The 13,042-nt window shown below is 36.8% G+C and overlaps 1 protein-coding gene across 1 annotated transcript in view; it reads right to left on the bottom strand.

The window, feature by feature from the left end:
* Positions 1–13,042, bottom strand: part of KIF6 (kinesin family member 6) — a 383,773-nt gene that overhangs the window by 232,283 nt on the left and 138,448 nt on the right. Inside the window, exons 9-10 of the mRNA XM_064360441.1 lie at positions 12,320–12,406; positions 6,735–6,838 (exon numbers count right to left, since the gene is read on the bottom strand). Coding sequence (XP_064216511.1) covers positions 6,735–6,838; positions 12,320–12,406 — 191 coding nt within the window. The remainder of the gene's footprint in view (positions 1–6,734; positions 6,839–12,319; positions 12,407–13,042) is intronic.

Genomic DNA, 13,042 nt, shown 5'->3' with positions numbered 1-13,042 from the left:
AAGTAAATATCCAGGGGCCCTAGAACACAGAGCAGTACAAACTAATGGTGTTAAACAGCAGTGCTACTTTAGGAGTACATTTTAATTTATCTCTTTCATTTTAAGATGATAAAAGACTCTCAAGTCTGTTGAAATGTAGGTTGTACTAATATTCAATCTAGGTAATTATGGAAAAACATGATAACAATTTAACAAAAACAGTAAGAACAAAACACACTGTCTGAATAATCTGCACTGTCAGTTGTGAATGAGCACCAAATTTACTACTTTTGTGAAACCGTATGGTTTGCTTTGGCAGGGTGAATTTGGTTTGCAACATTCCTTCTCTCTAACTGCTAGTCAGAAATCACTAATAAGACACAATGATACATAGCACACTTCTGACAGCAGACAAGTCATTTCATTGGGAAATGCTGCAATTTATTTAGCAGCACATGAACTAGTTTGACATGATTCCTGAGCTCAAAAGTAATTATTGATATCTCTGCGTTCTTGTTTATTTTGTTTATATTTTCTCATAATGTTTATATATCACATCATTACTTGTGCTCACATCTTTCACCACCACTAAATTGTGAGATTCTTGAGAGCAGGATCTAGGTTTTGTTCATATTCGTGACCCACTCAGGGCCTGACATAAGAGTTTTGTGAATGCTAGACAAATAATGAATGTTAAATGAATGAATGAATAAACTAATTGCACAAAGAAACTACTGGCAACCCTCCATACTGTCCACAGAATCTGTTGAGGTTGACGTTTGTATATTTCTTATCTATAGATCAACAGAAATCAATCCAGGATCTAAAAGTCCTTCAGTATTTTAATCTATTGTCACAATTTTATTTTTCATTCTATCCCCCAAACTACTGTGAAAGAAAAATTTGATTGTTATATCTTCTAAACAGAAAAATTCAATTATGGAATAAATGACAAGTTAGTAAAAGATATAAGTATTATACAATATTTAGAATCATAAAGAAGATATAATGAAATTTGCTCATTCTTATTGCTTATACTTTATTGCATTTTTCTTTTGTTAAATTACACTCTGTGGTCATTCTTTGAGAAAGAATCTAGGGTGGTAACCTTTTTGTCTGAAAGTTTTCATGTCTGCAAAATGCCTTTTTTCATCTTCACATTTGAATACAAATTTGGCTAGATATAGAAAAATACATTTAAAGTACTTTATTTTCTTAGCACTAGATGTGCTTGTTTTCAGAGTTGTTGATGAGAAGTCTGCTCTAAATCAGATTCTTGATTTAGAGTAATTTTTTTTCCTCTCTGGTAAATTTTGAGACTCTTGTCTGTATTTTGTGGTTCTAAAATTTTTCTACAATATGAGTATATGGCTTAGCACTTGGTAGCTTTTTATTCTGAAGTTATATGTCCTTTTTGTAGTTCTAGAAAATTCTGAGATATTATTTCTTTAACTATTGGCTACTCTGCATCATTTCTATTTTCTCCTCACAAACACCTATTCATCAGAGATTGGTAAATATAGAGCTATTCTCTCTGGGACTTTTCTTCTAACTTTAAAGACTTTTCCTCTTTATCCTTTTATCTCATATTCTGGAAGAAATCCTTAGTCCTGATCTTCCTAGCTCACCAATTTGCCCCTCAGGCTTTCATTCCGTTATTTGAGCGATCTGTTTGGTTCTTTTTTTTTAATAGTATTTAATTCTTCAATAAATTATAATAACTGTCCCTAGAAACAAAGACGAAAGTCAGGAGAAACCAAAATAAGTGAGCTCAACAGGGTCTCTCTTGCCTATTTCTGCAGTATCCTCCTTGGGATTCCTTAATTCCCCTGAGACCACAGTCACAGTCATCTACCCATCTGTCTAGTGAAGGAAAGCGCTGGAGAACTGGGTCCTTGCTTTCCTCTGTTAGAAGGATTGACTTTTAGAGCATCTTCATCCTTCCTGGTGGAGATGGCAGCAGAAGACGTGGCCTCACCCCCTCCTCTCCCACATACTTTATTCCTCTTCTTGACGTCTTTTCTTTCTTTTTCTTTTTTTTCCTCTCGATACTTTATTTTAATTTTATTTCTTTGTCAATTTTCATCAATTTCTTTTTTTTTTTAATTGTTCTTTAAGTTCTTGCAGGATTGTTGTAAAGGTACTCACATGCCATGCTGGTTTGCTGCCTCCATTCCCTCATCATCTACATCAGGCATTTCTCCCAATGTAATCCCTCCCCAATATCTCCACCCCCTGCTATCCTTCCCCTAGTCCCCCACCCCCAAACAGACTCCAGTGTGTGATGTTCCCCTCCCTGTGTCCATGTGTTCTCATTGTTCAACACCTGCCTATGAGTGAGAACATGTGGTGTTTGGTTTTTTTGTTCTTGTGTCAGTTTGCTGAGAATGTTGGTTTCCAGATTCATCCATGTCCCTGCAAAGGGCATGAACTCACCCTTTTTATGGCTGCATAGTATTCCATGGTGTATGTGTGACACATTTTCTTTGTCCCATCTATCACTGATGGGCATTTGGGTTGGTTCCAAGTCTTTGCTATTGTAAACAGTGCCACAATGAGCATATGAGTGCATGTGTCTTTATAATAGAATGATTTATAATCCTTTGGTTATATACCCAGTAATGGGATTACTGGGTCAAATGGTATTTCTATTTCTAGAATCTTGAGGAATTGCCACACTGTCTTCCACAATGGTTGCACTAAAATTTACACTCCCTCCAACAGTGTAAAAGTATTCCTATTTCTCCATATCTTCTCCAGCACCTGTTGTCTCCAGACTTTTTAACAATCGCCATTCTAACTGGCATGAGGTGGTAGGCAATACCATTCAGGACATAGGCATAGGCAAGGACTTCGTGACTAAAACACCAAAAGTAATGGCAACAAAAGCCAAAATAGATAAATGGGATCTATTGAAACTCCAGAGCTTCTGTACAGCAAAAGAAACAATCATTAGAGTGAACCAGCAACCAACAGAATGGGAAAAAATTTTGGGGATCTACACATCTGACAAAGGGCTAATAACCAGAATCTACAAAGAACTTAAACAAATTTACAAAACTAAACAAAACAAACAAACCCATCAAAAAGTGGGTGAAGGATATGAACAGTCACTTTTCAAAAGAAGACATTTATGAAGCCAACAAACATGAAAAAATGTTCATCATCACTGGTCATTAGAAAAATGCAAATCAAAACCACATTGAGATATCATCTCATCTGTTAAGTTCTTAATGACAACGATTATATTTTTTCATTTCCAAGACTTCCCTTTGATTTTGCTTCATAAAAGTCAACTCCTGTTCTTGTTCATGGATGTAATACCATATTCCATTTCTCTAAAGATATTAATCACTTTGAGTAATGTTTAGTTCTAAGGCCCTGTGGGCTGTACAATCTTCTTGTTCTTATTATTCTCAGACTTTTGGAAATTTCTATTTCCAGCCACCCCTGAACCATGGGCTCATCTTTCCTGTACTCTCAGATATCTCAGCTTGGGCAGCCTGTCTGGGACGAGGGGCTGAAGCAGCTGCCAGTGTTTGGGCTTCTTATTTTTTGTGAGAATAGGAGATGGGTAAATAGAGCTAAAGACAGCAACTGGTCTTCAGAGCTTCTCTGGGCTCTCTGTCAGCTACCTGGGGCCCTTCCTTGTCTCTCCATCCTCAACACTACAGAGGAGGAGTGCTCAAGTTGTTCACAGGACAAACTGTCCCCAGTACAACAGCTCTACTAAATGCTCATTGGCTGTTCCTAGCCCTCTCCTGCTCCAGGGCTCCACACTTCCAGATGTGGAGCAATTATTATGCTGCACTCATGCCTTAGTCTATCTTTTTCTCTTGCCCATCTCAAGTCCCACCTTTCAGTCCGTCAGGAAATCCTTGAGGCCTCTAGACCATGAAGAAGCCTACTTGCTGTTTGTAGGTATGACTAGAGATGCATGTGTTTATCCCAGTTCCATAATTCTCTAGATTTGGTACAGTAGAGGGAGCCCGCAGCACAGTTACTCAGTCTGACATATTGAAACCACCACATTCAAAATCTCACCCTTAAACTGAGCCTCCTGAAAAACACACAGGATATACAGGAATTCACGGAAACACTGGTACTGATTGGATATGTTGGTCATAGACTCAGTTTCCCCCTTCCCCTCTTTGAGTCTGCATCACAAGAAACGACATTCCCAGACTTTTTTAACAGCCAGCTTCTGTGTAACTTCAGCTAATGGGAGGCACTGGTGGAAGACTGAAAGGATGATGTGGGAGAAGCCAAGGATCTCCCTCTGGATGGTAACTCAACTAGCACCTGTGGCTCTTCAGTGGCTGCAGCTGCTGTCAGACAGCACTCAGTATGGTCTAGCTTCTGCCTGTCATCTCCTACTTTTAGGTTCTGATAGCATCACCTTCTCCTATTGTCCTTGCAATCTTAGGTGCATAGAAGTTCCTGCTGTTCTGATCTCTAGAGTGTTGCTTCATTTTCTGTTTAGCTTCTCAGCAAAACTGTCTCTTGGCAATCAATTTCCTATATTAAATTCTTTGTGTTAAAAGGCCTAGACTGGTTCTGTTTTCTTGGCTGGATCCTGACTTGTAGATCAAAATTCTGAAGAGACATTTTCAAAGACAGTAATTGGTAATTCCTGTCTTTGAGGGGAAAGGAGCACCATAGTGAAGATAGTATTAGGTTAGTGTTCTCAATATCTACCATATCCTAAGTTGTTTGAAGAAATGCTATAAGACTTTTTTTTAACATCAATTTTTGGCAATATGCTTCCCCTTAATTGCAAATATGCCACCGAGCAGTCTGGCAAGAAAAGCTTTAGGAGCCATCATAATATTAAACACAGTGTTCTGGAATTAGAAAACACTATCCTGGAGGAGTGAAAGCTTTAACTCTCACAGAAACCTTGCTAAGGCTCCTCAAGCTTTAGACCTACCTCAGGGGCAGCTAGGAAATAGTTTAAAAATCGGGAGACAACAGATGCTGGAGAGGATGTGGAGAAATAGGAACACTTTTACACTGTTAGTGGGAGTGTAAATTAGTGGAAGACAGTGTGGCAATTCCTCAAGGAGCTAGACATAGAAATGCCATTTGACCCAGCAATCCCGTTACTGGGTATACACTAAAAGGATTATAAATTGTTCTATTAAAAAGATACATGCACTCATATGTTCATTGCGGCACTGTTTACCATAGCAAAGACTTGGAATCAACTCAAATGCCCATCAATTATAGACTGGATAAAGAAAATGTGGCACATATACACCATGGAATACTATGCAGCTATAAAAAAACGATGAGTTCATGCCATTTGCAGGGACATGGATGAATCTGGAAACCATCATTCTCAGCAAACTGGCACAAGAACAGAAAACCAAACACCACGTGTTCTCATTCATAAGTGGATGTTGAACAATGAGAACACATGGACACAGGGAGGGGAACATCACACACCAGGGCCTGTTGGGGGTGGGGAGGCTAGGGGAGGGATAGCAGGAGGTCGGGGGATTTGGAAGGGATAACGTTAGGAAAAATACCTAATGTAGATGACAGGGGGATGGATGCAGCAAACCACTATGGTGTATGTATACCTATATAACAATCTTGCATGATCTGCACACGTACACCAGAACTTAAAGTATAATAATAATAATAAAGAAATAGTTTAAAGACAATTACTTTTTCTTTTTTGAGGCAGAGTCTTGCTCTGTCACCCAGGCTGAAGTGCAGTGGCACCATATCGGCTCACTGTAACCTCTGCCTCCCGGGTTCTGGCGATTTTCCTGCCTAGCCTCCCGAGTAGCTAAGACTATAGGTGTTCACCACCATGCCCAGCTAATTTTTGTATTTTTGGTAGAGACGGGGTTTTAGCATATTGGTCAGGCTGGTCTTGAACTCCTGACCTCAGGAGATCCACCCACCATGACCTCCCAAAGTGCTGAGATTATAGGCATAAGTCATTGCGCCCTACTGACAATTACTTTTATTCTCTCTCTTATTTACCATTTTCTCCATTGAGGGAGGGTTAAGTGAAATGACAGTATATCTTTAGAAAAGTCCTACGTTGCACTATTTCTTATTTGCAAACAGAGAATGTCACTGCCTTCAAAGCCTGGCCCATTCTTACTACTCAGCATTCACACTACTAATAAGCAGCACAGAAACAAGAGAGCCCACTGTGATCAGAGAGAGAATGAGAGCCACATTGTACCACTGATATGCCATATGGCTGCAAATCTAAAGGCTCTGAAAGATGCCGCACTTGTATTAAGCCCTGAATACCTGCTTTCATTCCCAGTTCGAGTGTTTGAGCTATAATATGGGCCATCCATTTATTAAAGGAAAGAGTTTACTTTGGCATGGGATAAATTGGTGCTTGTAGCAAGATGCTGTTTAACACAAAGGATGTTTCTTGAATTCCTTTCAGATCTGAGATCCACAGCTCAAGAGTGTTTGGTGTGTGTGTTTTAAAATTGCACGACTATTATACAATTCCTTTTCTTCAGCTGGCATGAGAAGGATATTCCCATCCTCTCTTTGCTCCGTTCTTTACTTCCTCAAAGCTGAGGCGGCAAAAACACTGCCAGCCTTATCCAGCTTTTCATGGAAAGCCGCCACTCTTAACTGGCGCCTAAATGCAATTTCAGACTGTCCCAGGAGACCTTCCTGCTTTGAGGTGAATTCGTAACATTAGGGCCAACAAAGAAGTTAACACAAACTTTCACTGTTAAAAGAAAAAGAAAAAGAGTCTGCAGGCTTACTGAAGGAGCTCTGCTTCTGTGAGTGCCTCTGTCCTCGGCTCCCCAGTGACCATGGCCAGTTCATCCTTCAGTTCCTGGATTTCCTTTTGTAGGTGTTTAATCATCTACAAATGGCAAAGAGGCAGAGAAAATGTCAACTTCTCATTAAGGTGAACTTGGTGACAGAGAACACACAGCTCTTAAAATTATCATCAATTTTATAGACACAAAAATGGGTAATGGTATAAAAAGTCAGCTTTGTTATAGCTTAATGTTTTGCCAAAATCATTCCAGAATTATTTTAAAACAAATAAAACATGATTGGTGTAACTGGAACCCCCTATTGTATCCCCCTTCCATTCTTCCTGGGGTGATCACTGTACTGCATTTAAGGAGTCTCATTTCTCTGTGTGTTTTCATACATTTACTCCATATGTATGCATGTACCCATAAATAATGTATTGCATCATTTTGCAAGCCTTAAACTTTATGTAAATGTTACATTACTGCATATATTTGCAACTTGTTTTTGTCCTTCACATTATGTTTTTAAGCTTATTTATATTGCTTCATGTGGCTCTAGTTCATTAATTTTCATGGATATATAGTATTTCAGTAAAGGAATATGTCAGAATCTATTTGCCTCCTGTAGATGAATATTTAGGATATTTACTTTTGCTATTATGAACAATGTTGCTATGAACATTATAAATCTCTCCAGGCACGTATGTAAGACTTTCTCTATAGTGTACACTTCAGAAGTAGGATTTCCTGGCTGGAGAGTATGTGCATCTTGCCTTTATTATATATCGTTAAATTGTTCATCAGATAAGTTGTACAAATTTGTATTTCTATCAACTACAGATGTAAGTTCCCGTTTCCCACATTTTTGTCACTATGTAATATTGACAGGTACTTTCATTTTGCCAATCTGATAGGTGTAAAATGATATCTCATTTGGTTTCTAATTTGCATTTTTGTGATTATTTGTGAAGTTGATCATTTTTGCATATGTATATTGGTAGTTTGGGTTCTTTCTTGCTCAAATTATTTATTCACATTCTTGCCCATGTTTCAATTTACTTGTTTTCCTTTCCTTATTGATATGCTAGCTTCTTTCTATATTCTGGATGTGAATCCTTTGTTAGTTTTAAGCAGTGCACCTGTTTTCTCTCAATCTATGTCATGTTTTTCACTTTGTGGTGTTCTTTTTGTTAAACGAAAGTTCTGAATTTCAGTATAATCTAATTAACACCTTCTTCCTTTATGGGTTGTACTTTTGTGTCATTTTAAAGAAAATCTATCTTATCCTAAATCATAGAAATATATTCTTATATGATCTTTTAAAAGTGTTAAATGTTTGATTTTTCACATTTAGGTGGATTTTATTTTGTATAAGCTATAAAATAGGAATCAAATTTTAATTTATTTTAAATGGCTAGCCATACAAGATTTGCTACTATAATTATATTATATAACATGTTTATATATATAAATGTGTCTGTTTCTGGGCTATTGGTTAAAAACATTTGTTTATTTTACTATATATGGCAATACCACACCAATTTAACTACTAAATCCTAAGAAAGTTGACATTTAGATAAGATAAACCCCTTTCATCTTTTCTTTTCCAAAATAGACTTGGATATTCTTGGCCATTTGCTCTTCTGTGTACATTTTAGACCCAACTCGTCAAATTCTACCAAAGCCTCTCCTCAAATTTTGACTTGAATTATTACATTTAATTAAAAGGTTAATTTGGTAGGACATCAAATTCATGATATTAAATTATCCCATCCATAAACATGGTATAGCTTTCCACTGATTCCTTTACATAAGGATTTATAATTTTCTTTATAAATACCTTACATGTCTTCAATTATATTTTCTATCAGGAATTTAAAAGTTTTTATTGATACAGTAAATGGAATTTTTATAAAGTTATATATTCTAATTGTTGGTTTCTGGAATACAAGAAAGGCAATTCAATTTTATGTATGGATTATATAACAAATAATTTTCTCAAACTCTGGGGGTTCCATTTATCATTAAACACTCTTTGATGTTCTATATAAGCAATAAATTTGTCTACAAGTAATGACATGATTTTCTTCTTTTCTAATTCTTATACATTTTATATCTTGTTATTGTCTCATTTTCCTAGCTAGGACTTCCAAGTTCAATTCTTAAGACATTTCTGTCTTATTTCTTCTAACATTTCACCTTTAAATGATGTTTACTATAGTTTTTGGTTGATATCCTTATTCAGTTTAAAGATGTTCACTTATATTCATAGTCTGATGTGTCTTTTCAAAGTATGGTTGAATGTTTAATATGCTCAAACACTTTTTCTGCAACTAGAGATGAAATAATATAATTTCTCTCTTTAAGCTCTGAATTAGTGATAAATCATACTAATTCATGTGATTAGTATTTTAGTATAAACCATCTCAGATATGTAAAATAATTTAAAAGAATACCTTGTACCCATTACTTAGCTTAAGTGAACATCCAGGTACCCACTACTTAAGAAATAGAATATTACAGACGTGTTTAAAGACCTCACCCCTACATAGTCTTCCCTGAATGAATTCCCCATTAACATTATCCTAAATTTGGTTTTAATTTTTCCTATTTTTTTCTTATACTATACATTGATGTATTTTCTAGTGATAGATTACCTTGAATTCCCAAAATAAACCCAACTCAGTAATGATACCACGTCATATTAATAATCTTCCTATCATAACGCAAAATTAGCAGGCTTGATCCAGCTTTTATTCTTTCTTGAATATTTGGTATTACTCAAAACTTGAAAGAAAAACACCATAGGATCTGGTCCGTCCTTCCTTCCTTCCTTCCTCTCAGTAGCTTTACTCATTAAACTAAAAAGGTTAGTAAATTTGAACTTCAAATCTATGTGAGGTGGAGCTAGGTTTCAAATGTTCAGAGAAACTACTTTTGTTCTGCCTAGAGTCCAGTCTAAAGTGGACAAGCTGCCCTGACATCTCCATGTGGTAGTGGATAGATTGTTTCCTTGTTTCCTTTTCTAGTTCTCCCTTTCACTGGTTTTATGTTGGGGAAAGGAGAGGATGTCTTAGGTTCAGTACCCATCTTACAACATCCCAGGGCTTTGATCTCTGTTCCTTTGCTACAACCTCCTTTACATCTCCACTCCAGGACAACTGCAGCCTCTGCTTAGTTTCTGGGCCCTGGAGAATTCCTTTACTTCCTTTCAACCTTACATATGTATTTCAAAGATGCTAGGGTATACAAGTGAGTTTCAGATTATTTGGACCATATCAAGAGGACCAGCAGTCCCAAAGAACATGATATTGAGTATTTTGAATATCTCAGTGCTCCTAGGATTTTACTGAAATGTACAGGATCATGTGGGTTTTGTTTGCTTCTTTTTTTAAAAAAAACATTCTTAGGATCATCAGTCTAACACAGAATGAAAATCCTGAGACAGTCACTACACTGGCACCTTTCTCTATTAAACTAATATTGATGTCATATTCTATTTTTACTAAGGCTTTTAAAGTCAAATCTAATACCAACTTATCTTCCTGCCTTATTGAATAAAAATTTCAAAACTAAGCCAAGTTTTTGTGGTTCTGAGATGACTGCAGTTATGCCTCTCATCCAGTTACTGAAGGGACCCTGGCATTAGAGGCATCCTTAGGAGATTTGAGCTCATGCTCCATCACCACAGCCTCTGGCCTTGTTCATAGTTCTTTTATCATTTTGATTCTCTGAGGTGCCAATACTTTTAAAGGAAGCAGAGCAACTCCTTGGTGATCATGATCATGATCATATAGGCTGGCTCTATATTTGCCATTAAATTTTGACAGTAAGATACAGGAAATGCCACCCAAGTTTTGTCTTGAGTGGTTTGTAGGACAAATTCTCAATTGTCACTTGTGCCTCAGACAAGCTCTGTATATAAAATGACTGACAGTAATGTCAGTTTTTAGAAGCAATTGTAAAAGAGACCAGGAACCAACACTTGTCAATTACCAGATTAGTCTGCACCAGGAAGACCCTAATATTTGTTCAATTATCAGCTATTAGCTTTTGATTCCTGATTTCTCTTTTCTTCAAAACTCTCACAGACCTATATCAAACACGTGTTAATGTTTACCTTTCTTCAAATTCTTCACGTTCCTTCAAAGGAAAGTCTCTAGTCAAATGCAACAAAACAAAACAAAACAAAAACCCAAAAAACAAAAATGCTCCAATGTGTGTAATATGTTTATTTTCCTTAAATTATGAACTAATTTTTGTCTTGGGGCCAATAACTTTAACTCTCTCATTCAGCACTGTAATGCTATTGGGTTGCTGGAAGGGTAGGGACAGCAACAAAATCCACCCTAGGAGTTCAGTTCCACTTGAATCCTGCCTTTTCATTCTGTCTCCTTTCTCCAGCAGGAACACTGTGTGCTGCTGATTCCTCACCAGGGACTATCCTGAAATAGATCCTGCCTCACTCATTGGTTTCTCCAGAAGAGAACTCCATCAGAGGAATGTGGTGCTTTCTGAGGCAAGCAGAAGAAAACAGCCTCATTATTCCTTTGTCCTCCTTTCCCTCTGTCCTTCCATGGGGAGAAAGAGGAGAAAGACAAATAAGAGGAAGTAATTATGGGAAACAATTAATTTGATAACTTTTTTGGATTTGGGAAATTTGTAAATGAAACACTGCTGGTAAGATTTCACATCTTTTTTTTTTTTTATAATGCAGATTTACTAAACCCACACTAGCTTATATACTAGAGAAATAAAAACTGAGTGATTTGAAAAATAATGTAACATTAATTATGGATTTTGACACAGTTGAGATATTTTATTTTAACATTTTCAATGTTGGCATAAATGGATTCAGTGTTGTATTTCATTTACAGAAAACTAACAAAATAGAGAATAGAAAACTTCTGCATTTATAATGAGCTAAATTATTACCATGTAGATTTTTTGTTTTTTCTTTTGCTTAAAAACATTGCTCTGATAAAGCAGGATTTATTGTTATAAAACTAGAAGTTTGACTATTGTTCCATGGATCAAACCAATAATGAATTTTTAAAAACTCCAGAACAAGTAACAGAGCAAGTGTGTAAAATATGGTTCTACTGAATATGAGGACTTCTCTTTCTTTCTGAGCTTTCATATAAGGTGGACTATTATAGTCTCTAGATAGTTAAAGTGATATATTTTGAAAGGCTAAGTTCTGCATATAAATGTAATTGTGTGTGATTCTGTTGGATGAGTCCTTAGGACTCCCTGCATGTCTCCACAGTGAAGCAATAAGGAGCAGCCGGCAGGAAGAGCAGAGGCTCTTGAGTTAAACTGCCTGCATGTGAAGCCTGCCTCAGCTACTTATTAGCACTCTGACTCTGAGCAAGTTATCAAACATCTTTTTACCTCAGTTTTATTATCATTGAGGTGGAGACAGAGATAGCATCTACTCATAGGTTATTTAGAGGATTAAATGAATTAATACGTTTCCACCACTTAGAACATTCCCAGTACAGAGTAAGTGTGCCTACAAGTTTTAGCTAATCTTTGATATACTTTAATATACTTTTTTACTATGGTTAAAAGTTGCTTACCAATCTAGGATCAATTTCTTCATTAAGAACAGCTTCATTCTTTATGAGTGCCACTCGCTGTGCAAATCTGCAGGTAGATATAGACTCCTAAGAAAGCAAAGTAACTTCTTAAAATATTATGGCATAGATAGATCTTTCTCTCTAGATAAAACTTAAATTTTTTTCCACAGAAAAAAGATACACACTTAAAGAGTGATGTGTATAAAAATCACAATGAGGAACCAAGCCCCTAAATTAGGAAGCTTTGCTCTAGAATAGCAGTCCCCAACCTTTTTGGCAGAGGGACTGGTTTTCTGGAAGACAGTTTTTCCATGGACAAGGGGTACAGTTGGTGTGGTTTCAGGATGGAACTGTTTCAACTCAGAACATCAGGCATTAGATTCTCATAAGGAGTGCCCAACCTAGATCCCTTGTATGCGCAGTTCACAATTGGGTTTGCGCTCCTATGAGAATCTAATGCCACCACTGATCGAAAGGAGGTGGAACCCAGGCGGTAACGCTCGCTTCACCACCACTCACCTCCTGCTGTGCAGCCCAGTTCCTAATAGGCCACAGACCTGGTACTGGTCCACGGTCTGGGGGTTGGGGACCCTTGCTCTAGAACATCATTTTTAAACCAAATTTTATTTTGACTTAATAAAATTACCAATGCCAAAAAGTGAGAGATCCTAAAGTCCTAAGTGGCAGCTGGTATAGTATGTGTTTTCAGTTGTTGATCACTTA

This window comes from Aotus nancymaae, unplaced genomic scaffold (genome assembly GCF_030222135.1).
Source record: "Aotus nancymaae isolate 86718 unplaced genomic scaffold, 86718_ANA_hifiasm-v0.15.2.pri h1tg000040l, whole genome shotgun sequence".
NCBI classification, from domain to species: domain Eukaryota; kingdom Metazoa; phylum Chordata; class Mammalia; order Primates; family Aotidae; genus Aotus; species Aotus nancymaae.
This window is presented reverse-complemented; position numbering and strand designations above follow the sequence as displayed.